This window comes from Equus asinus, chromosome 5 (assembly GCF_041296235.1).
Source record: "Equus asinus isolate D_3611 breed Donkey chromosome 5, EquAss-T2T_v2, whole genome shotgun sequence".
Classification (NCBI taxonomy): domain Eukaryota; kingdom Metazoa; phylum Chordata; class Mammalia; order Perissodactyla; family Equidae; genus Equus; species Equus asinus.
Window position 1 is genome coordinate 111,869,480 of NC_091794.1, and position 25,637 is coordinate 111,895,116.

The following is a 25,637-nucleotide window of genomic DNA, read 5'->3' on the forward strand; positions in this document are numbered from 1 at the left end:
CAGCTGTCCTCTAAGATCAGGAACAAGACGAGGGTGCCCACTCTTTCCACTTTTTTTAACATAGTGCTGGAAGTCCTAGCCAGAGCAGTTAGGCAAGAAAAAGAAATTCAAGGTCTCCAAATTGGGAAGGAAAAAGTAAAACTGTCAGTATTTGCAGATGACATGATATTATATACGGAAAGCCCCAAAGACTTATCCAAAACCCGTTAGAACCATGAAGTCAGTAAAGTTTCAGGATACAGAATCAACATACAAAAATCTGTTGTGTTTCTACACACTAATAATGAACTATCAGAAAGACAAATTAGGAAAACAATCCCATTTACAATTGCATCAAATAAAATATCTAGAAATAAATTTAACTAAGGAAGTGGAGGATTTGTATATTGAAAACCATAAGAAATTAATGAAAGAAATTGAAGAAGACACAAAAAATGGAAAGATATTTTGTGCTCATGGATTAGAAGAATTAATATTGTTAAAATGTCCATACTACCCAAAGCAATCTACAGATTCAATGCAATCTCTATCAAAACTCAGAGAAATAGAACAAAAAATCCTAAAATTTGTATGAAATCACAAAAGTGCCCAAATAGCCAAAGCAATCTTGAGAAAGAAGAACAAAGCTGGAGGCATCATGCTCCCTGATTTCAAACTATATTACAAAGCTATAATACTTAAAACAGTATGGTATTGGCATAAAAATCGACACATAGATCGATGGAATACAATACAGAGCCCAGATATGAACTCAGGCATATATGGTCAATTAATTTATGACAGAGGAACCAAGAATATACAATAGGGAAAAGAGAGTCTCTTCAATAAACGGTGTTAGGAAAACTGGACAGCCAAAGGCAAAAGAATGAATGTGGACCACTATCTTACTCTATGCACAAAGATTAACTCAGAACAGATTAAAGCCTGGAACGTAAGACCTGAAAATGCAAAACTGCTGGAAGAAAACATAGCTGGTAAACTCTTTGACATCAGTCTTGGCAATAATTTTTTGAATGTAACATGAAAAGCAACAATAAACAAGTGTGACTTCATCAAACTGAAAAGATTCTGCCACAGTGGAGGGAGCCAGCAACAACGGGAAAAGACAACCTGTGAGGGAGAAAATATTTGCAAATCCTATCTGATAAGGGGCAAATATCCAAAATACATCAAGAACATACAACTCAATAGCAAAAACCCAACAATCTAATTAAAAAATGGGCAGAAGATCTAAATAGACATTTTCCAAAGACATACAGTTGGCCAACAGGTACATGAAAAGATGCTCAACATTGCTGATCATCAGGGAATGCAAATCAAACCACAGTGAGATGTCACATCACCCTTGTTAGAATGGCTGTTATCAAAAAGACTGGAAATGAGTTGGCGAGGATATGGAGAAGAAGGGAAACCTTGTGCGCCATTGGTAGGAATGTAAAATGATACGGCTGCTGTGGAAGACAGTATGGAGGTCCCTCAAAAAATTAAAAATAGAATTACAATACAATCCAGCTATTCCACTTCTGGGTATTTATCCAAAGAACACGAAAACACTAATTCAAAAAGCTATCTGTACCCCCACATTCATTGAGCATTATTCACAATGGCCAAGACATGGAAACAACCTAAGGGTCCATCGACGGATGAGCGGATAAAGAAGATGTGGTGTACACACACACACACAATGGAATATTATTCAGCCATAAAAAGAATGAAACTTTGCCATTTTTGACAACATGGATGGACCTTGAAAGCATTCATTATGCTAAGTGAAATAAGTCAAACAGAGAAAGATAAATACTGTATGATTTCACATAGATGTGGAATTTAAAAATATATATAAATAATAAATACATTAAAATATACAAATATAAAGAAATATAAACATATATATATATAAACTAAGCTTGTAAATACAGAGAACAGTTTGGTGGTTCCTAGAGATGGGGGGTGGGAGGTGGGAGAAATGGGTGAACTGTTTTTGTTTTTTTAGTTTAAATATATTGGAAAAAAATCCCAAAGCTGAGGGCCAGCCCTGGTGACCTAGCGGTTAAGTTTGATGGGCTCTGCTTCAGTAGCCCAAGTATGGTTCCTGGGCGTGGGCCTACACCACATCTCTGTCAGTAGCCATGCTGTGGCAGTGGCTCACATCAAAAAAAAAAAAAAAAAAGAAGAAGATGGGTAACAAATATTAGCTCAGGGCAAATCTTCCTCAGCAAAAAATAAATTAATAAATAAAAGACGAAAGCTGAGAGAATTCATTGCCAGCAGACTTGCACTACAAAAAATGTTAAAGGAAATTTTTGGAGCTAAAAGAAAATGATAAGAGATGGAAATCCAGGTCTGTGCAAGGAATAGAGGCCCCTGGAAATTGTAAATATGTGGATAAAGATAAGAGAAATTCTCCATGTTTTAAAAGAATTCTTTTAAAAGATAATGGACAATTTAAAGCAAAAATAATGACAGCGCATTATGGAGTTTATAACATATGTCGAAGTAAAATATAACAACGCAAAAGAGAGGAGGAGAGAATAGAAAAGTACTGTTTTGAAGTTTGTATAATTATATAAAGTGGTTTAATGTCCCTTAGAGATAGACACTGATAAAGATTCAGCATGTGACCCTATGGGACAGTCACGAAAATCTCGGCGATGTGGGGATGGAAGGGACCTCCCTGTCCTGATGAGGGGCGTCTACAGCTGACCTCATCCCTAATGGCGAGGAGCTGACGACTTTCTCCTTCAGCTCGGGACAGGGCGAGGATGTCCCCTCCTCGTGGGTCCTAGACGTGCGACGAGAAAAGAAAAAGCAAGCAATGGCAGACATTCTGAAAGGAAGAAGTCAAACTTTTCTCTCTCTCTCTTTGGTAGACAACCTGGCCGTGCCTGGAAATGATCCTAAAGTGTCTGCGAATCGTTGCAGACGAGACAGAGCCCCTCATCCAGCCTCTCCCTACCCCCGGCCCCAGGCGCCCACTGACCTGCTCCCCATCCCTCCACTGCTGCCCTTTGCAGAAGGCTGTGTGTGGAGTCGGGAGTTCACAGCCCTCCGCCGGGTGCGTGGAGCTCTAGCCCGCGTGTGGTGGTGCGCATCAGCGGTGGTTCCTTTACTGATGAGTAGGATTCCTTCCTATGGAGGCTCCACAGTTTGTTTTCAGAGACTGAATATGCAGACAATGGCCAGACCATACACAAGAATAGAACTCTGACCCCTGAGCCCTCATCTGTGGGAACCAGCTCAGGAAGCCAAATACTAACAGTAACAGTAACAGTAATGGTAACAGTAATGGTAACAGTAACAGTTGGCCCAGAGCGGCCGGGATTTGATCCATTGCAGCAGCTTCCCTGACTTTTGTCCCCGCTTCCAACCAAGGACCAGCCAGAGAAAGCCAAGTGTGCCCCCAGCCAGTCATGCGGGATGCCCACTTCCAGTCAGTGCCCCCAGCTCCCCAGGCCCACGGCCCCATCAGGACACACCCGGAACCTTCCTCTTCCACCATGAAGCTCCCGGCTCTCCTCTGCCTGCCTTCGGGTCTCCGCCCAAATGTAAGTGATGGTGGCCAACTCGCTTCTACGTGGTGCTCTGAGCACGTGCCCTGGCCAGCTCTCTTTCCGGTGCTCTGCCTTTGTTTCCAGTTTCCACGCTCAGTCACCAGTGGACGGATATTCGGGTTCTTTCCAGTTTGGGGCTATTATGAATGGAGCCGTGGTCAACGTGGGCGTACAGGTCTTTGTGTGGACGTGGGGTTTCAGCTCCCTGCATGGCAGAACTGGCTGCTCTGTAGCGGCTCGAAGGCTACCCAGAACCTCCTGCTGGCCTGGGGGCTCAGGAGTCCGGGGTCCACAAGCTGCATCCCGGGACAGCAGAGCCAACTGCCTCCCTTGGGGTTTTGGGTGGCCCCCAGCCCCTTTGTGGGGCCTCAGCTGGTGTCGGGCTTCCACTTCTTGTACCCTTGGCATTCCGTCCTCTCCTGCCTTGGGACTCGGGGCGCGAACCCCGCTTCCCTCCCTGAGTTGGGGGCAGCTGTGTGGGAGACGTCGCCCGGCCGTGGTGAGGATGGGTGCGCTGTCCTTCAGAGACTGCAATCCGGGCGCATAGTTGGCGGCCACCTCACACCCTGGAATCCCCCTGAACAAACTTACTGTGCTGGACACCTCTCTCTGGTCCCTCTATTCCCACGAAAGCCACCCTGGGTCTGACCATTTTGCCCCAAATTAGAACACATCTCAATTTGGAGAGACTTTTGCTGCCACGAGTAATAGGTTAACGATTCTCAAAATAGCTTCCTCGTGAGTAGCCGACAGGCTCACTTGGCCCAAAATGAATCTGAAGGGGAATCAAAAGCATGTCTTTTCCCAGAAAACAGATTCCTCATTGACGCATTTTTCTCCTGTTGATTTTTTCCCCCGTTTCCAAAATGGAGCTTTTTTCCACAGTCCTTTATGCAAGGAGCCAGGCTGCAGAGACAAAGTCGGCTTGTCAGCAGTATTCTGTTCGTCTCTGTTCCCTTTTCCGCGGGCCCCTGACAATAGCGCTATTATCAGACAGCTCTCTGAGTCCACGGATTTTCCTCTCCCCTCCGGGGCTAATGAGGAGAAAGGTTGCCAGGCTGAACAAAGATGGGGGCATTTTCACTTGACTGGAGCCCCAACACTGCAAGCTGGGGAAGGGCCATTATGGGGCACGTTGGAGACTGTCATTCGATGGCTGTGAATGACTTTTGGAAGGATGGCCATTCATCAGTTGGGTGGTTCACATCATTTGTCCTCCGAGAGCGGAAATACATTTCCCGGAGAGAAGCCTTTCAAGCTGCCTCTGTGCCCGGAGCTCCTGGGGCTGACCCCACCCCTGACCATCAGGCTTAAGATCTCACTGTCACCTGTCAGCCGTCAGGGAGGGAAGAAACCTTGAAATATTGGAACGCCCACCTCGACCAATCCCGCACAGGGACATGCACTTCACTTGATGGTGTCAGGAAAATAAAAAGGCTCAGCCCCCCGGATTTGGGTCCTGGGATCTTGTTCCAAGATCAACTTCTGTTTCTTCCCTTTGGCGGCCGGCGGGGGCTGCTGTTTAAGGGACCCCAGGCCTCGCCCCACCCCATGACTTCCAGCTGAGCGTGTTCAGGCCCCTTTGGAGACACTGGAGTTCCCAGAATCCATGTTAAGTGATGGCTCTTATAGCAAACCATGCATTCATTCATTCCTTCATTCATGCAGCCCACCTTTGATGGAAAGTGTTTCAAGCCAGGCTTTGGAGACTGAGAGTTACCTCAGGGCCCTCTCCGTCTTCTCAGCCCCTAAATCCCATGAGTGTGATAGCTTCTGACTCAATGAGTGGAGGCGCAGGGCCTCTATTTGTCCTTGGGGTCTGAGATTGTGGTCTGTGGGGGGGACTCTGGACCCCACACACTTCTAAAGCTGCTGGGAGAAGGGGATTGCCGCCTGATTTCTCTGTTTGACGCTGTGGTCTTGTTTTCTTCCTGCCATACAAAGAAAGCAGGAAAGGTGAAGGGACCTTCAGGCCCCACAGGGCAGTGAGATGTCCCCGCAGTGGGAAGACACTGCTCCTTCCACATCAGGGGAGGGCCATGCGCCATCGTGGCCTGGGCAGGGTTGTTGTGTCAGACAGACACCCCGTTCAATCTCTTTGGGTGTGGGTGGTGCGCCGCCCACCCCAGCTCTGTGTTCTGGCGACAGGGCAGCCACCTTGGAGGACCCGGGGCTGGTTGAGAGTCCTGGGAACTTGGGCATTGTCTCCTGTGGTGTGGGTGGCTGAGAATGGGTGGCATGAAGTGGGGCAAGGAGCTTCAGGGAGGGTGGGGAGACCAGGGGTCGTGGGGGGTCAGGCAGGTAAGATGTTACCTGTGGGCGTGGTCAAGTGCATCAGGTCTGGATAACGAGGTCTGGATAATGAGCAGGTGTCAGGCAACATAAATGCCACCTGAACGCAGAAGACCCATTTGCAGAAGGTGGAGAGCCAGCCGCCAGTGTCGAACGTATGGTAGGCTGCTGGTGCAGGTGACCCACCACCACCTGGAAACTCCCAGTCAAGCGTTTTCCAGGCATGACACCTCCAGGCCTGGCAGCCTCCGGGTGTGTCCACCCCCAGGCATGGCATGCCCCTGAACATGCCCTGTGTTTGAGGAGCTGGGGGGGGGGTCATGGTGGCATAGCACCAGAGGCCTGGGGGTCTGCCAGCAGGAGGGAGGAGCCCAGGAGAAGTTCAGAGACCCTGGGTGGGGAGGGGGCTATTTGTAAGTGGCAGGCAAGGCTGGCCCAGAGGCTACAGGCCTAGGGGACACCTGGGTGACACTGGTTAACCTCCGTGTCAGCAGAAAGTGGAGAGGAGGCCCTCGTGGGCAAGAAGGTTTGGGGAGGTCCCTGCGGGCGGCCCACATGGCCTGATTCGAGGCGCAGCACTCGTCTTTGTCATTTAACCATTCAAGGCCACTTGGTTGAAGCAGAATCAGGACGGGGGGCCGAGCCCTCAGCTGGAGCAGGTGGGCCCCAAGAAAGAATGCCTGGGTCTTGGGGGGAGGGGTGCCCTGGGGAAGCTGGGTCTGCTTTCCCTGCAGCCCCAGGCATTTGCTCAACCCCTGGCCATTTGGCCATCTGGACATCACCTCTGGGACTCGGGCCCTGGCTGGGGGCAGTGTGAGGAGGGTGGCAGTGCTGCCATGCAGGGCTGGCCGGTGGGGAGGTCCACCCTAGGAAGGGGTGGGATTCGGACTGGTCTTACAGGATGGGCTCCTCCACTACCTCCAGGAGGGCATGCTGGGCTTCAAGAGGCCTAGGGCACGAGTTCAAGGGAGGAGGCCCTGGGGGTGGGTACACCTGGAGGCAGGCACATGTGGAGGGTGCCACGTCTGGAGGACATACCTGGAGGCCACTGTGCCAGGGAGTGGACACACCTGGAAGCTGCCACACCTTGAGGGGGGCGCACCTGGAGGGGGCACACCTGGAGGGGGATGTGCCTGAAGGAGGTCACTCTTGGGGGCTGCTGCAACTGGAAGAAGACACACCTGGAGGCCACCACACCTGGAGGCCACACCTGGAAGACATCATGTCTGGGGGTGGACACACCTGGAGGCTGCCATACCTGGAGGCCACTGCTGTGACTGAGGGGCCATCTAGGGTAGCTGGTGCCGTCCCTGAGCTTGTCCTTTTCTGGAAAATGGCAATAGCACGGGACAGCCCTGGGGTGCTGTTGGGAGGATGGCTTCGCTTGCACCAGGGCCTGTCACCCAGGACTCTCAGTCTAGACAGGTGAGCCTCGCCACTGGCCACGCCCCGCCTCTGAGACCCTTCTCCCAGCCCCAAGCCTCGGTTCTTCAGTGAAGCTCACGGGCACGGAGGCTTAGAAAAGCACACAGATTTATTGCATATCAATCTCATGTATAAATTCATTGTAGCATCGGAAAGATTACATTTGGTATACACTCCTATTCTACAGCTTAACCTCAAATCAGCTTCTCCTAGGCTTTATCTTAAAGAAATTTCTCTACACAAGTACATTTGTCTTTTTCACAAGCATCAAATGAAATCTGCAGAATCGCTCTGAACGGCTTCCGAGCCTTTACGCCTTTTTGTCTCATTCTTCTCCCACAGCAATTTCCATCGTAATTAAGAACTGCGTCTCCTTTGCGTTGGCAGTTCAGGACTCCAGTCTTGAGGACGTGGACCCTAACCACACAGTCAGTAAGTGCATCTACGGAATTTTCCTTTTCATAAAAATTTCACAAACAGACACGATAATGACTGCTAAACACGAGTCATGCACAGTTCACTGATAACAGAAGCAATTTACAATCAGGGGACATGGCACACACGTCAGCCTCCTTCCTGATGGTTTCTTTAAACGTTATATGAAAACCAGACATTTACTCTTCATTTCTTCTTCAACACTCTACAGTTTCAAAAGAAAAAAACAAAAAACAAACTAAACCAAATCTGAAATGTAACAACGGCCAGAGGATGGCGCGGCTGCACAGGTCGGGGTGCCTGCACGCGTATATACCTGTGTGTGCTTTCAGCGACGTGTTCTGACATGGGGCTCAGCTTCCCTCGTCTTGAAGAGAACAGTGACGATGCAAAACGCACGGAGAGAAACCTCTAGAATTACTTTGTTCACAAGTGAATTGCACATTTGGAAATTCAAGCTGCCTTTTCATTATATTTTCTTTCATTTTTTTTTCCAAAAGTGGTAATTTGAATCAGTGACAGAAAAGAATAAAACAAAAAAACTGGAATGGAGGAGAAAAGGAACGCTCCTTGGAATATCACAAGAATGTCTTAGTCACAGTATCGCTCATTGCTACAGAGACACAGTTTCATGGCTTTGATACCCGGCTGACCTCCACTGACCAGGAGCAGCTGTGTCCTCACGTCCCCAGCCGGGAGGGGAGCGAGGTGCCGGGCTCCCCGTCTGTCCCCGGGCAGCAGTGCAGGGGCGCGCTCTCCCGGCCTGGCGCTGCCCCTCGCCCCTCCCCCAGGACAGCACAGTGAATACAGCTCAGTAGATTTCAGTCACGTGGGTGGGGAGAAGGGGGACGGGGGCAGGGGGGTCCACAATCCAGTGCTTCGAGGCTTCGAGGCTAACACGGGTGATGTGTATTCGGGCGAGTGCTTTGCGAATGCTCACTGAGGAAGCAGCTAGGACAGAGCAGGCCAAGGGTCCTCAGAGTTTCCAGGGCCAAGCTCTGGGGCCACAGAGGGGCTGGGCCAGTCATGGTCTGGACTGACCAGCTGCACTCTTGGCCTTGTACAAGAGGGCCACGTGGGCTGGGTGGTCTCTCAGGTCGATCCACACCCCAGGGTCCCAGGCAGGCTGCAGGAATGTGAGTCCCCGTGTTCCCATTGGGGAGCTCTGAGTCCCACTCATGAAAGGTCTGGCTGGCCAAAGGATCAGCACCCCTGTGTGTCCTACCCGATCGTCCTGGGAATGAGAGCACAGTAGGGGAGGGCCACTGGAGACTGGGGGCTGAGGGTGGCAGAGGGAAGAGCCAGGGGGCCTCCTTCTGAATTTCCATTTGGGGCTGAGTGTCAATGGTCCAAAAAAGGGAGGCAGTTAAGGCTGGACTGAAGGACCCTGGCCCTGGGCAAACTGGCCCAGTAGGACCTGGGTTTACAGCCTCGACCCTAGCCACGTGCCCATGGACACGGTGGTCAGCCAGCCAGCTGCCTTGTTGCATCCGTGCTCCGAGGCTGGGATCTCGGAATTCTCATGCCCATCCCAGGCTCCTTGGCCCCCAGGGGGGTCTCTGAGCACGTGGTGGCATCTGCATCAAGGATGCTGGACCTGTGTGAGCTGGGAGCTGCCCCCAGGTGCTGGAGCCCGGGGCAGAGAGGAAGCAGGGAGGGCAGCTTGCTGTGGTCTGGGGCGATGACAAGCTTTGAGGCCAAGTTTCATGGATGCACCAGGCACAGGAAATAAGTGCTCTCTTTGTCAGGGGGTCCAAGGGCAGACCCCCCTCCCCCAGACTTGGCAAGAGCTCCGGCCCGCGGGGCTGAACATTCAGGAGAAATTGGGCTTGCTCTAGTCATTTTCTGGGGGACAAAAATATAGGACTAAAATGTGCAACTGAGGCTCATAGGGGACGAGGGGAAAAGAAGGAATGAGAAGAGAGAACGCTTGGGAAGACTGGCTGAAAACGACGGGACGTGGCAGTCAACAGAGAAATCCAGGATGGACAGGAAGGGCAGCCCCTTTTCTGCTCTGCAACCGCCGAGAACGGACACTTAGGTTTCCACCAGTCCAAACTTCCTGTTTTAGACCGAGAGAGTCATATCGCAAAAAAAAGCACACACCTTAATCTTTAGCAGAAGAAATCATATAATTTGGGTTTACAGAAACGGGGTGTTTGTATCTGAGGTTGACTTTTCAAAGGGATCCCATTTAGACGGAAGGGAAATTGGAAGTCCTTACACCACACCTGGCGGCTCCGGCCGAGGGAGGAGGTGTGAGTGGCTGTGTTTGCAAATGCTCCTCGATGGGCCACACCAGCTCTTCCTCATGCAGCTTCTCCCTGGCTGCCCCAGAGGGACGACTTTCCTGCCTCCACACGTGTGTAAGCGGCCTCGGCACAGGCACAGGGCGGTTCTCAGTCTTGCTACTACCTCGTGTGGGTTTGAGAAAGAGGTGAAGCCCTTTCGCTGGGATCCGCAGGTTTGTGGTGCCCTCGGGGACCTCCCCACGCAGGTCTCCAGTGGGAGGCTGGACCTCCCAGCGCCTTCGCACATGACTGTCTTTGGCCTGGAGCGGCCAGGCTGTGCGTCTGGGGCACCCGCCTGCTAGGCCACCTACCGCCGCCCCGGGCGAACGCCGAGACGTCCACCACGAGACCCGATCCACACGATGTGGTGGCACCGCCACTGTCTGTACTTAAACTTACACTCTTCCTTTTAAGGGCAACTTGGGCGATTTTTTTCTCTTCTTGTTGGGACGCTGTTATTCTTTTTTTTTTTTTTCCAAACAATACAAGAAATAAATAGAACACCTGTCTTAAATGCAACTGAAACTCAAATTTAACAAAAACACATGATTGTCTGGAAAACGGGCAGCAGTGACAGCAGGATTCGTTGGGGGGGGACGCGGGGGTATTTGGCACATTAAAAATCGCCCCACTCCCTGGTTATCGATCACACAACACACAACCTTATTACACGGTTTTGGTCCTTCACTAGATACTTATATTAACATTATTTCTTCACAATAAGAATGTCTAACGCCAAAAATACTGTTAAGGAGGAAATAAAATAAGAAAAGAAATGAATTAGAAAAAATTACAAGGTATATACAGATTAAGGTAAATTCCATCAGGGAAAACATTATTATTTGAAATTGGCCCCTACGGGAATAATTTAAGCCCACCCGATGCAGAAGCAGACCCGTCCGAAGAGGCGCCGACCGTGGGTCGGGCTGTCTTCGCTCTTTGCGGCAGCTCGGTCAGCCTGGACGCCCTTCTGTGCTGGAGCCGGGTCCTGCCCGCCAAGGACCTGCGCGAAGAGTGGAAGCGGCAGCTGTGTCCTGGATCCGGGGTCTCCGACGCACTAGAGCTTGGCGGCCAGGAGCAGGGGAACCGTGGCGTGCCCCCGATGGCAGCCACAGGGGTGCCTGCTTCTTTCCTTTTGGCCATCTGACTGGGGTGAGTGAGGGTGGGGGCTGGAGATCCTCCGGACGTGGCCAGCAGGCCTTGCCTTCCGAACAGTTGGGTGGCCGAGGCACAGACCATGGGGGCAGGAGCATCAGGTGCCTGGCCCACCTCTGCACTGGGGACCAGAGCCACCGTTCCGACCTTCCCCATACAATTGGGGGGACTTGGTGGGGGCCACGAATCACACGTCACACAATGACAGGCACATCTCCCAGTCCCAGCCTTGGGCCAGCCCAGGACACCATATGTTAGAATTCCTCTGCACAGTCTGAAACTGCCCACAGGAGCGGACCCCATGCCCCTCGGTTCTGCCTCGGAGGCACCCGGAATCACCTTGGCTTTACAAATACGGGCAGGGATAGAAAATTTCTCCATTATTTACAGAACAAAGAGCACACCCAAACACAGCGCCGGCTCTCAGGCACGCTTGGGTTTGCAAATAAGCTGAGATTTCAAAGCAATGCAAAATTACTTTTAAAAAACAATTTGCAAGTCATTTGTTGATTTTTTAAAAAATACTGTCTATTTTTTAAAACCACATGCTTAAATAGACTCTGTTGTCAATAAGATTACCAAAAAGGTTATTCTCGTAATTTTCATTATAAAAACCGTTTGGGCCATCTCCCCCTTGAGAGCACTGTGTCTGTCCATTCCAAGATGCTGCACGGTGCCCAGAGTGGCCCACCGGCTTCAGTTTGGGATTAAAATCCCACCCTCGCCCACTGGGTGGTTCCGCGAGGCAGCCCTGGAGCCGTGCGGGAAGGCCGTGCTCTGTGCTGTTCCCAAACGCTGTTCTCAAGACCAAGTCTTAGAGACGGTGAAACTCAGTGACCGATTCAGGGACTTCCCGGCTCTGAGTTTTCATTGGAAAAGTCAGAATTGAACCATGGGGGGGGGGGGGGTGGGGACAGACACTGAGGAGTGGTCAAAAGCAGGTGACAAGGGGGTCTCCCTGGCCCAGGCGTGCCGGCTCCCTGAGGCTCTCGCCTCCATCTTCCGAAGCTGGGATTTCTGTTGGGATGTGGGGGGCCCTGCGGTCGCCTCGCTTGGACTCTGACCCCAGCCCCTCCTGGGCTGGTCAGAGGTGGTTGATGGGGTTAAAGGCTCCGGACTCCGGTGTGGCTCCCGAGATGTTCAACCAAGCGTCCAGAGGGCTCTGGGAGGAGGTATGGAGAGGAGCATCCTCCGAAAGGGACAGCATCATTGCATACGCCTAGGGGGGGAGAGAACACACACACACAGGACAAGCAGATGAGCCGTGTAGGTTGGGGTCCTGCAGATCCAGGCTGGCTCCGTCCTTGCCCCCTCCTGGTCTCCCACTGCCCTCTGGCCAGACTCAGCCTTGCCCAGATCCAGGTGGGGTGGGAGAGTGAAGACGCCCCCCCGGCCTGGAAGAGGAAGATGTGAGTGGAGAGCAGGGAGGGAGGAGGGCACCTGCTGGCGCCAGTGCAGAGGGGCGCCAGCATGCCATGGCCCCAGCCAGGGGCCTCTGTGCACAGGGGGCTCCCTCGGCTTCTTTGGGGTGCTTCACCCCGCCGCAGTCACCTTCCCATCTCCCCTCCCCCACTTTTCTCTGCCTGGTGATCAGCAGAAATTTATGGGCAAGTGTGTACTTTGGGAGGGCCCTGGGAATTGCTGGTAGTTATTGGTAAGACCCCCGTCAACAAAAGTGGGTCCCTGACTGGTGGGGCAGGGGCCCGGCTGCACCGGAGAGCCTGGGGGACTCCTCTCTAGACAGCTGCGGTGACAGCACAGAGCTGCTTCGGGGAAAAGGACGTGCAGCATTTCTGAGCCACATGCAGATGTGTTTCCTAGCCCAGAGCGTGGCTTCGACAGTCCACAGGACATCTTTCTGCAGCAAGCCATAGGGCACGAGGTGACAGGCCTGGGGCAGCTTGGAGCAGGGCACGGGTGACAAAGAAGCCCAACCCTCGTCCCACCCGAGTCAACACTCTGGACGGAATTAGTAAAAAGACGAAGACAGACATGCAGACGGTTTTTGCTGAGACTCGGGCTGGGCTGCAGAGCGCTGAACGAGATGCGGGGCTTCCAGACTTAGAGCAGCAGGGGGCAGGGTCCTGCGGCCGCTCACACTAAGGAACAGAGACGAGAAGTGCGTGGGGCCAAGCCTGGTGCCCTCGCTGACCCGTCACAGCTCCACCTGACAGGGCAGCCTGCCTGGACAGAAGCCTGGGCTACCGGTCATTCTCGCACGCAACGCAGAGAACGGGCAGCCAGCGCAGCCTCGGGGGCTGGAACCCACTTGTGGAGACCTCCCACTGGGGACAGGAGGACGGTGACCATGTGTCTGTCAGCGCTCCTGGAGGAGCTCCGGTGTGGGCGGCAGCTCACGTTCATCTGCTTTCAGCCTCTCCCTGCCCCACTCCTGCTTTCCAGGAAGTGGCAGTCATTTGGCATCTCTCTAGCTGAGGCAATGAGCAGAGGAGGACCAGTGGCCTTGGGTGTCCCCCAGGCAGGCAGAGGGTGGCCACAGCGAGAGGTGAGGCTGTCCCTGTTGGAGGAGGTGTGGTTGCCCCCACCGCCAGCCGTGGGAGGGGGGGAGGGTGGGCTCTGCGGGTACCTACCTGGTTCTTAGCCTGCCTGTACAGGGTCTGTTTTAAAGCCTCAGAATCTAGGGTGGAATTAAGCACATCTTTAACTTCAAACGCTTCCTCAGCTGCTCTGCGGAGATCCAGCCCCTTCCCAAAAGTCGGCACGGGCTCCAAAGCTAACAGACCGCTCGGCTGCTCCTCAACACACCTGCACCAACGACCGGGAGAGGGCCTGGCGTTAGCTGGTCTGGCCTCTGGCCGTTTCTCTGATGTCCCACAGCCGGCTCCGTGCCTGCATGCACGCCACTGTGTCTCCACGAGCCACATGCACAAGGAGACAGACACACAGACACACGGACACCTAGACGGAAGCCACACGGATGCAGAACGACAGATAATGGCCACGAAAGAGGGTGAGTACGTGCACACACATGGCAAGCAGCAGGCGGGGCGCCTGGCCTCAGGGGACGGAGGACAGATTGGGAGGGCTTCGTTGCCGAGACTCTGGGCAACTCCGGAGGGGCCCAGGGTGGGAGGACATGGGCCATCCCTGAAGGGCCTCCTGGAGGATACTGGAATGCTGGCAGCATCGCCAGGGCCAGAGGTAGGAGGCGAGCAGACGAGACGTGGGGGAAGTGGCTCTGGTAGGCACAACTTCCAAAACTGTGGGTGCTCAGCCCCTGTGGCACATGGTCCCACTAGAGGCTGGACGCCACTGCCCTGGGCCTGTGGGCAGTGTGCAGCTCCACTGCAGGGCCAGAGGTGGCCCTGGGTCTAGGACCTGACCCCTCTCAGTGCGGGGAAATGCCTTCCCCTCCCACACTCTGCTTCCGGGCCCTGAAAGTGTGTGTGTGTGCATGAGTGTGTGTGTGTGTGAGTGTGTGTGTGGGTGAGCTGGGGCCCCTGACCCCCTTTCCTCAGGCCCTGACTCACCCAGGCCTGCAAGCAGAAGCCCCTGATAGGAGGGAGGGTGGACCCAGTTGGGAGAGTGTCGGGTCCTCGGGCGTTCAAGAGTGAGTCACCCTGGGGGTGCTCAGCCCCCTCCCTGGCTGGACCCCAGCAGGTGAAGCCGGCACCCACCTTCGGGTGTGGTCGAAGCCCACGGCAAGGGAGGTGGGAGGCTCCTCGTCCTCGTCCTCGTAGGCACCCTGGGGCTCAGGCGTGGGGGACACAGTGTCGTCCTGGGACTTCCCCGCCAGACTGTCGTCGTCGTCCTCCTCCAGCTCCTCCTCCTCCTCCTCTTCATCCTCTGGCTTCCCGCTGGCCAAGCCTGGACACTGGGAGCTGCCATCCAGGTCCTGGACTTCTGGCCTGAAATGACACGGGAGGAAGTTGGCCGTGGACCCCAAAAGGCTAGCGACTCGGCTCTTCCCCCACTGCCGCCCACCTTGGCTCTCCCAGCCCCTCCAAAAAGAGGCTGCCTTCATGGTCACGAGAACCCTGGGCTGCCATCCCTGTGGAGTGAGTGAGTCAAGGAGACCAGTATGCCCAGTGAACTCGTGGCAGGGGATGGGCAGGGCCGGTTCAGTGGCAGGGCTCTTGTTATGCCGGAGTGGACACCGGGCCATTGAGGGTTTCAGGGCAGGTGTGCATGTTGTGGGAGGAAGCCACAGCTGGCCTGGCGGGAAAGGGTCCTGGGCACCGGAGCTGGTGTCGGCCCTACGTAAGATGAGCCCTTGGGGAGGCTCGGCACAGTGGAGGTTTGCCGATGGAGGCTTGCTCCTTCCTCGAGGACACAAGGACTCGGGGGGACCCAGGGTGAGGGGCCCCCTGCAGATGGAGGGTCTGGGATCCCAGGTTCTGCAGAGTGAGGGCTGGGCTGTTGTCAATCATGGAAACCGGCCGGGATGAGCTTGTCTCAGAGCCATCTGGAGTCTGTCCTGAAACCCAGACCCCACCTCCTCTCCCTCAGGGTCACTCCAGCTGGGTGAGACTTTTCCACTCTGGGTCCTTGTTATTAAAAGGAAGAAACAACATGCTGGGTGAGGGTGAGTGCTCTCATTTCCTTCAGAAAATCCCACCCACCTGCCTTTGTTTGGTTTGTCTGCAAGTCGGTGACTAACAGCCGTGTCACACTGGGCTGGGCCCAGGGAAGCTGGGGACAACCTGGGCAGGTGTCCACCATCAGGCGGAGGGGGACGGGGGGCAAGGCCCACACTTCCTGAGCCCAGGTCGGGGCGGAGTTCTGAGCCCCCAGGCCCCGCTCCTCCTGGGCCTTGCACAGCCCCTGGGAATGGTCCACGACTGTCAGGGGCGACAGGATTCCTGCTCTGGGCATCAAGGTGGGGGGCACATCCTCCCCGAGTGACCACCGATCCCCAAGTGTGGAGCTGTGTGGAGGACGCACCCTTGCACAGAGCGACTGAGCTGGGGAGACCCCTGATCGCCTGGCTCTCCGCCTTCCACATCTTCATTTCTTGTCTTTTCATGAGAAAGTATGTAGACACTGACAGCTGACCTGCCTTCCAGGACAGGCTGAACCCGGACATGCTTCCCTTGTCTCTGGTCACCTGTGCTGTTTGCTGGGCACATGTCCGTCCGCCAGCAGTGAGGGCTCTGGAGCCAGGCAGCTGGGCTGGGACCCGGGTCCTGCCTCCCTCCCTGGCTCTGGGCTGGGGGAACTCAGCCAAGTCTTGCCACCTGGCAGCCTGCGCCCTCTCGGCAACATGAGAACAGCCCCATGCTGAGTGCCCAGTGAGCAGCACAGTGGGGGCCCCGGTGCTGAGACTCAGATTATGCTCAGGGTGCAGCCCACGTGTCCTTTATTCACCTGAGCATGCGGTGTGGTTTCCGTGAGCCCCTCTGTTTGGGAGCAGGGCCCACGCGCTCTTCATCCTCATGCCCCGCCCCACCCTGCAGACCCTCTGCTGCTTGTTAGGAGGTCTGCATCAAGCACAAGCGCTTGGGGGGCGTCCAGCTGGGACAGAGTAGGGGGTCCGTAGGCTGGCGTGGGCTTCAGACAGCAAAGACGGGGGCAGTGTCCAGGCCTCTGAACGGCTGCCTGGCGTGCGTGAGAGTCCTGGGGCCGCCGTAACAAGCACCGCAGCCGGGGCTTAAACAACAGGAGTCCGTCCTCTCCCCGTCTGGAGGCTGGAGGTCTGAGGTCCAGGTGCGGGCAGGGCTGGCTCCCTCTGAGGCCGTGAGGGAGAGCCCATTCCAGGCCTCTCCCAGCTCCTGGTGGCCTGCTAGCATCCTTGGCTTGCAGATACATCAGCCCACCTCTGCTTCATCTTCACACGGGGTCCCCCCGTGTGCATGTCTGTGTCCAGATTTCCCCCTTTCATAAGGACGCCAGTCCTAGTGGACATGGGCCCCCCGTCCCAGTGTGACCTCATCTTAACTAATTACATCTGCAGCGATCCTCTTCCCAGATGAGGTCACGTTTTGAGGTCCTGGGAATTTGGACTTGAATGTAGCAATTTTGGGGGGACACAATGCAGCCCAGGGGCTAAAGAGGTTTTGGGGCCAGGAAGCCTGGCAGGCCCTGAGTTCTCACTGATGGTCAAGAAAAGGAAACTACTTCTGGATGAGAGCTGGATCATGTTAACGTTGACTGCCAACGGAGCCGCCGACGTCCTATTGCTTTACGCAAATTGCTTAATTCATGTCGACCGGGACGTGGTTCCCACTTCCGACAATGATGTGGGGGCATCTCCTGCGAGGCTCCCTGGCTCCCAGGGCGAGGCCTCAGCAGCACAGGCTGTCTGACGGCCTGGGTTCTCAGCCCAGCTCTGCCCTGAGCTCTCCGAGGGACTTGGGGCCAGCCTCCTCCTCTGTCTGAGCCTCACCGCCCCCTCCCCACCCCGGGGCTGTGGATAAAGCCATGGTGGTGGCAAAGGCGAGGGATTAGGATGGTGCTGTCCCCTCTTCACCCTTGGGGCAGCCCCTCTGCTGTGGTGGGTCTCGTGGAGAGTCCTCCCTGCGGCTGAGAGCCGGGCCTGCTGCCCAGGCTCGCACGTGGAGGCCTCTCCTGAGCTCCTGGGCCCCCCCAGGCGCAGCTGCCCACCCCAAGGAGGATGCCCTTGACAAATCCTTGTCGGGTCTTTGCCTGGCTTTGTCCTGGGTGCAGGGACCCACAGTCTGGGGGACAGTTTTATAGCCAGGACATGCCTTGTGGCCCGGTTGTGGGGCTTCTGTAAGGCCCGGTACCTGGGCGCTGCATCTGTGCCTTTTTGCTCAAAGAGCTGACAACTGTTGAATGGAGCTGCAGGGCGTTGCCTGAATGCAGGCTTGGTGTCCCCACAGGATAGGGGCTAGGTTCCCGTGAGACCATTGTGCACGTGCCAGAGGCCGAGGAAACGAGACATTTGTCGCTGAAGAGGAGGTAGGGCTGCTCTCCCGTGGGGACCCTCCACTGCCGGGCAGGGGTGAGGCTCTGAGAAGCATAGCCCACAGCCAGCCTCTCCCACCGTCCCCTCTGTGATCTCACCCAGCTCTGATAGAGGAAGATGCCGAGGCCCGGCAGGTGAGTGAGGTCCTCTTCCCGTGGGCATGGATTTAGGACTGGGCAGCACCAGAAACGGTCCAAGTGCAGTTCATTTATCCATATGACACATCTTCCCAGGGCCTCTGCCTTATCCCCTGGGAGGACTCATGACAAGGAAGATGCAGCCCACCCTGGAGGAGCAGACAGGCTCCTGGGGAGCCGGGTCTCCTGGGGGACCCTCCGCACTTGCCCGAAGAGGGTGGGTGGGGAGGGAGCTGGGCTCTGACAGCTACAGAAGTCCAGCTCACCCTCGGCCAGCGCGAGGCTGGGGCGCTGGCTCTGGGCTCTGGGCCAGGCTTTGTTGGCACCCCAAGAGCCAAGCCGTCCCACTTCTCTGGGCCTCATGTCCCTTCTGCAAAATTAGGGGCTTGCATCTCTGGGGTCTTTTGGCGTTTGGGGCATCTCTGGTTCTCTGCTGGCTAGGCAGCACCCGCTTTCACCCAAGGAGAACCTCTTCCCGGGGTCTGAGTGTCCCTCCAGGGGCCCAGGGTAAGTGCTGCACCCCAAGCACTGGCATTCAAGATCGTGCAGAACACCCTCCACACTCTGGAATCTGAATTCCGCCGTTTTCCTGCCTATGTGTGTGCACACCTGTGTGTGTACGTGTGTGTGTTTGCGTGTGTGGGTTTAAAGGGGCAGCATTCTTGTTTGGGAGCCTCACCTGGCTGACGGCCCTGCACGTCTGTTAATAAACATCGAGGCCGAACCGCGCCCGATGCAGTTTAGGCAGCGTGCCGGGGGCTGCGCTGAGTGTGCAACACGCACCATCAGTCAAGGGTGCTTACTCTTTTTTCTTTTTTGAGGAAGATTAGCCCTGAGCTAACATCTGCCACCAATCCTCCTGTTTTTGCCGAGGAAAACTGGCCCTGAGCTAACATCTGTGCCCATCTTCCTCTCCTTTATATGTGGGGCGTCTGCCACAACACGGCTTGACAAGCAGTGCGTAGGTCTGCACCCAGGATCTGAACCAGTGAACCCCAGGCCACCAAAGCGGAATGTGCGAACTTGACCACTGCGCCACTGGGCCAGCCCCAAGGGTGCTTACTCTTACCATCCTCTCCAGATGGGGAAACTGAGGCAGGGAGGAGGAACCCCTTGCTAAAGCTCCCCCAGATTCCAGGTGGCAGAGCTGGGGCAGGAATGGGCACAGGTTGCAGAGCCCATGGGCCTCTCCCTCTGCTGTGGGCCCCAGGCCCCTGTCCAGGTGTGGCCTGGGGGCTGGTGCTGGGGTGGGGTGTGCTGCTCAGGGGCTGGGGTGGAGATGCCTGCTCTGGGTGTGGCCACAGAGGTGGCCTGTGGAGTCTAGCCGTCCCTGGGGCCTGGGGTGGGTTTCTTACCGTTTGTCTGTTCGCGTTGACGCTTGGTTCATCTCACTATTGGCAATAAAGTTTCTGATTTCAGAGAAATAGGAGTCTTCTTTCTCGTCTAAAAGTGCGTGGTTGTCCGACTCGGAGGTGGGAGAGGAGGCGCTGGTCCCCAGGTGGTTCGTGAGGACGCCGGCGTGCTGGCTCACTGCGGGGATGGGGGAGCGTCAGAGGAGGGGCGGCCGTCCGCTTCCTCGTCCGGCCCTCCTCCACCTCACCTCCCTCCCAGTTGCCCCATCTTTCGAGTTCTCCCTGCCCTGCTCCTGAACTCCACCACAGCCTCTTGTGGGGCCTGCCTGGCCTGTCTGCGTGGGGGTCTCCCGGGATGGGGCCCCACCTGGCACATGCTCGTGTTCGTGCTTCTTGAGGTGTCTGTCCAGGTTGGTCTGCTGCCCGAAGCACCGGTTACACAGGTGACATTTGAATGGCTTCTCCTTGTTGTGAATGTTCCGCACATGCCGCTGAAGGTTGGAGGAGATGCTGAAGGAGCGGTCGCAGTACTTACACCTGGAAGACACACGAGGCTCAGAGGGGCCCCCAGACCCCGCCTGCCGTGGGCTGGATGCATGAGGATCCCTGGAGAGACTGGGCCCAGATTGCCAGGTACTGCAGGGTGGGGACAGCAGCCGGGCCTCGCAGAGACCCCCTGAGGCCGCTGGGGCACCCAACTTGAAAGGTGGTCATGGTGAAGCTGCGCCTAGAAACAGCCACGGCTCCAAGAAGCAGGGGCTCTCCCGCTCTCGGCCTGTGGGTGGGATCATGTTGGAATGTGGCCCCGGGTAGGCAGAAGGACCCTCTGGCCTATGCCACTGGATGTGTAGCACCCAGACCCCCCAGCGCCTCGCTTCCTCTCTGCTGTCTGGTCCCCCCAGTGCGGAGGCCCCAGGCTTGGCAGCCACAGCCCAAGGGCAGGATGCTCCCAGCAGCCTCAAGGGGGCGGCCGCGCACCACGCAAAGATGCTCCGGCCGCTTTTCCCGGGAGGAGGAGCCGAGCCGCTGCCTGCAACTTTCCTCCGGGCAGAGACCCCCACCCCGGCACTGGGAGAGCTGGCCTGGTCTTTGGCTCCCACCCCGGTGGGTCCTCGGGCAGGTCCCGTCTCACGTGGGGCCTCAGCTTGCCGTCCATTAACTGGGGGCGCTCTTCAGCTCCTAACTGCCCTGAAGGTGGGGGGGCTCCCCAGCCCTGCCCCCCGTCAGGCTGCCTCCTCTACACGGACCACAAACAACCACACCCTCCCCTTTCGGTTGAGGGTGTGCCAGCCCTGCCTGCCCAGTTTATCTTTGTGCCCCTCTGTGGTGGTCACCGGCTGGCAGCCAGCATGCGCACTTGGGAAAATTAGAAAAAGACGCTCCTTTCTCCAGAAGGTCAGTTGCACCTGTCGGAATATTGTCGTGACATGTTCGGAGTTTATCAGAGCACAGCGTTTCTCTGTCAGGAAACTGTTGTGATAAACAGGCTAGGGCGTCCACAACCTGACCGGCACCCCCTTAGGTGTGGGGCCCTCATGGGGGCATGGTCTTCACGACCACTCGGAGGCCCCGAGGGTGGGGAGAGGGAAGCTGTTCTCCTCTTTTCAGTGGGGCCACTGAGAGCCAGGGACTGACTGCCCAGGCACTGGGGAGCAGGATGGTCAAGCCAGAAACAGAGAGAGCGGGAGCCGGGGAAGCAGGTGGATGAGGGGGCCCTGCGCCTGTAAGGTCTGCAGACACGCGCACGCTGCCTCCTCCTGGCGGCAGATCCAAGCAAAGGCCGTGATGGCTTACTGACAGGCGCTCCTGCCGCTCTGCACACTCCCTGGAGCACAGCCGGGAGAAGCCTGACTCAGCGGTTTTCAGTTGCACAATTGTGTGGGTGTGTGCACATGTGCAGGTGTGCATGCACACAGGGCGTGTGTGTTAGTGTGCTCATGTAGGCACATGTGTGGGTGTGTGCATGTGCATGCATACAGGTGTGTGCACGTGGGGGTGCCGGCACCTGTGTAGTATATTTCCACGTGTGTGCATGTGCACGTGTGTCCGTGTGCACACTCTCGCACCTGGTCTTCAGAACGCCTCTAGGGATGCTCATCTGAGCCTCGGAGGCACGTGAGCACTTGAAACAGTTGTCTATATGCTCATGTATTTTCCTATTTTGGAAACAAAACAAGTTTCCACAGAGAGACAAGAGGCAAGTGCAGCGGAACCCCGGCTGGTCGAGTCCTTCAGGAGGCAGAGTCTACGCAGCCAGTCCCAGCGGGGCGTGAGCGTGGGAGACTGATGTTTATCCAGAGAGGCCTGGCTGCTAGGTGCCGGGGACCCGTCCGAAGTATGGCAGCCTGGCGTTCCTACAGGAGGCCCCCACCCCCACCCCGATTGGGCTGGAGGCCTGAGGCCGAGCTCCAGCACAGCATACGGGTCACGCACATGGGGTCACATGGATGGAGGCGTGCCTGAGGACACTCTGGGAGCCCTGGCCTCCCATCCAGGGCCAGGCCAGCAGGGGCCGTGGGAGAGTGGCCCTCACAGCACCACCCTGCCCAGCACGTGAGGTGCCTGCCCGACATTTGACATTCAGAGGCCTGGTCCTGCCCAAGGAGCCCGATGGACTGTCAGTGCCCCCCGGAGCCTCTCTGAGGCAGGAAGCTGTGGCCCCCACTGGTCGCCAGGGCCCAGCAGCTGCACGTTCCCTGCACGAAGGGGCAGCAGCTTCCTGAAACTCTGTCCTGGGAAGCTTACAGTCTCCAAGTTGCCCCCGGCCCCAACCTGCCGGATGACACTCGGTTTGATGACAGTCCCACAGAATGGGGAGGGCCCTGTCAAAAGGTGTCTCCAGTCTCTCATAGTTTGACTCTGGGGCCTCATTCCTTCAGTTCCTGAAGCTTCCAATTTTGCCTGAGGCCAGGCTAACTCTGGCTTCCTCTGCAACAGATGGGCCAAGAGCTGTTAGCGATCTGCACACGGGCTCCTCAGGCCACGGTCCCTGGGTTCCTCCTGAACAACCCTGGCCTTCTCTGCTCCTCGGTCCCCAGGATGTGCCTGTTGGGCCCCTGCTCCTCCTTGGGCCACTGAGCCGCCTCAGGCCCCTGGGAGCTCTGGACATTGGTCACAGCCTCTCCTCCCGCAGCCTCATGACGTTCCGGGGCCCCACGTGGACCCACTACCCTGGAAGCCGACACCGGGAGGCACTAGCTGCTCTGTTCTTCTCGCCTGCACTGTGAGGAGGAGTGGGGCCAGGCTTGAGCCCTCTCTGAGGCCGGGTCAGAGATGCCGGGGTGATCCCCACACAACAGTCCAGAAAGGTGACTTCTACATCCCAGCACGCACCATCTCACTCCCCTGTAGGCACATCCTTGAACTTACAGAACCCCGGCCCCTGGGTTCCCAGGCTCCCATCCCGCCCTGCAGGACAATGGCTCAGGAAGGACCAAGCACGAGCCCACACTGGCCCTCAGCCTAGCTCTGGGCATCCACCTCTGCCCACTCAGCAGCCTTCCCCCTGGGCCGAGCTTGCACCCACCCTCAGTCTGTATGTGCTCTCACACACGCTCGCACACGCCCGCACACACAGTGTTCCTGGTTTCTTTAGAAATGCAGGGACCTTTGACAAATTTCACCAAACAGCTGCCGCATAAGCTCTGAGCGGTAGGAATCCTGAGCCAGAAACAGGGCTGGATTAGGAGCTTGTTCCCAGAAGGAGAGAGCAGGGCTCCTGTGCGAGGTGCTCTCCCTACAACCTCCGTGGGGCCGGGTGTCTTCGGGAGGGAGCCACACATTGGATTTGGTCGCAGCGAGTCCTGCATGCGGCCCTCTCCTGGTTCTAATCTACATAAATGGCCCAGAAGTCCATTTGAAATCTAGGGGAGCAGCCAGCCCAGGCTGCGAGGGAGCAGGGTTCTCTGAGCCGCTGGGATCTGCGTTGTAAATAAGCTGACAGGCGCCTGGTGAAATTTATGGCTGTGCTGTCTAGAATAACGTGCCATTGCAAAGCGACGAGAATGAGAGCCCAGAGTGGGCTGGCCACTGCAGCGTGCAGCCGAGGCCTGGAGGGGACCTTGCCGTGACCGTGTCTGCTGCAGCCCCCAGGAAGCCAGTCACGGTGGAGACACAGCAAGGGCTGGAGAGGGTCAAATGGCCCCTGGGCGAGCGGCAGCATCCTCCCTGGGACCCAGGAGGGCCACACCAGCCATCCAGGGAAAAATGTTTTCGGTAATTGTAAAAGGGGGGAAGGGAAAGAAAGAAGAGATTTTGAAACACAGCCCTAAAAATAAAACTGACAAAGAAAGAGGACACATACGGCCCCCTCCAGCCCCTGACGGAAAGGGTAACTGGACCTGGCTTGGACGTTTTGGCTTAACACAGGATGGGAGCCCAGGAGGAAATGAACTTCAGATCAAGAGGCCTATGTCCTGAAAGTGGGGACCCCAGGTCCCGCCAGGCGCCCACAGGGCAGCCCATGAAGGCTCGCTCCACAGTGTGACTCAAGACAGCGCCACACAGCATCCTGGAGGGGCCCCCGAGCACGGATGCCAGGATGAGACAAGAAAGCAGGCCTGGCCCCTCTTTCCCAGCTCAATGTTTACATGTCTCCTATCCAAAATCTCAACAAGCCCTCCACACTGGAGCTTTAAGAAATCCGAGCGTCATCACTTGAGGATCTCTAAGCCAGGAGAAGCCATCAGCCAAGGACGAGAGCGAGGACAAGGACGAGGACAGCTCGCCGGCCACGGCCGGGCAGGAGGTTTGACTTTCCCTCCAGAAAGCATACCAGTCTCACTAAGGCGTCTTTCTTTCCCACGTCAGGGCTTTGAAACACATTCCGAGCGACTCTAGATGACCGGAGGCAAGGACTTCGAAGGGAAGAGCCTTCCAGCGTCATCTATTCTACTGTCCTGTCACTCTGGGCAGCCCACGAGAGGCCCCACTGCCGCCTGGCTTCGCAGGGCCTGCGTCATGCTGGCCTCTGCACGCACTTGCGGCTGGCCAGGGGCAGGGCTCACACCGGGCAGGCGGTCTTAATCAGCTTTGCTGGGGTGGGGGCTCCTTCTCCCTGGGGGTCCTGTGCCCAGCTCCCGGGTTTCTGCAGACAGACGTGCGCATTTTCCTCTTTCAACCGAAATCCTTCCAGTGATCAGAGGGAGCCCAGAAACCCCTAGTGATGTCAAAAGGAGAGTCATAGACCCCAAACTCCTCATCATGGGGTCGCCTTGAGCCAGATAAAGTCAGGATTTGCAATGCAAACTTTCAAAGCAATTATTGTTCCACAAGTTGAAACTCACAGATTGGAAAGAGCAAAAGAAATCAATGATAATTAAATTCCCTATAAACAGGGCCCGACCCTCTGGGGGCTGTAACACGCAACACTGTCCAGAAGTCGAGTCTTGTTACAGAACAAACATACAGCTCGTTTTCGGGGAGTGGACCAGACCAAATCAATCTTTCTGTTGCCAGCCTTTGTTAACTTCTAAGTCTCATTTTCAGGGGGAAGAGAGGGGCCTGTGTGTTGGAAAGAGGCTGCGGGCACTGACCAGACAACTGGCAAGTGGTGTGAACCGTCACTGTCCAGCCAAGACAGGACATGGCCCTGTGGTGGTTGGAAAGTGGGGACTCTTGTGTCTCAGAGTGAGGCATGCATGGCGACCACGACACGTGCAGGGCCCCATGCGGCTGCCCTCCCCAGGGAGGGGGACACACACCAAACATCCAGGGCCAAAGGGTGACCCCAAGCTTGGTGTGGCCAGAGTATAGAAATCCTAAGAAGCTAGCTTCAAACCATGGCAAACTTATTCCCCACAGCTGCTGCTCGCAGACACATGCCAGGATGACCTCCTGACACCTGAACCAGCATTTCCCCGGTTTGCTTCATAGTCACCATCACCTGGCTCTCACTTAAAATGCCGACTCCCCGTCCCCTCCCTGGGCGGGGTCCCCAAAAGCCGGGTTGTCACCCTCAGCTGTTCTCCTGCCCGATGAAGGCCCAAGGGACCAAGGGCACCCGATCTGCTTCTCCTGGAGCCAGAATGCTAAGCCGTGGGCTTGGACCCCGGGCAAGTCATGGGGCATCTCTGAGCCTCGGGCTCCACATCTTTGAAATGGGGATGACA

The 25,637-nt window shown here is 56.0% G+C and overlaps 1 protein-coding gene across 3 annotated transcripts in view; it reads right to left on the reverse strand.

Annotated features, from left to right (window-relative positions):
- Positions 1 to 9,818: 9,818 nt before the first annotated feature.
- The window catches only part of PRDM16 (PR/SET domain 16), a 344,072-nt gene continuing 328,253 nt past the window's right edge, over positions 9,819 to 25,637 (reverse strand). For 2 of the 3 annotated variants that reach the window (XM_044769523.2, XM_044769522.2), the window contains exons 13-17: positions 19,895 to 20,064; positions 19,531 to 19,705; positions 14,788 to 15,018; positions 13,741 to 13,915; positions 9,827 to 12,368 (exon numbers count right to left, since the gene is read on the reverse strand). In XM_044769523.2, coding sequence (XP_044625458.2) covers positions 12,234 to 12,368; positions 13,741 to 13,915; positions 14,788 to 15,018; positions 19,531 to 19,705; positions 19,895 to 20,064 — 886 coding nt within the window. In that variant the 3' untranslated portion in view covers positions 9,827 to 12,233. Of the gene's footprint in view, positions 12,369 to 13,740; positions 13,916 to 14,787; positions 15,019 to 19,530; positions 19,706 to 19,894; positions 20,065 to 25,637 lie in introns of all 3 variants that reach the window. The other variant, XM_044769524.2, reaches the window with a different exon arrangement.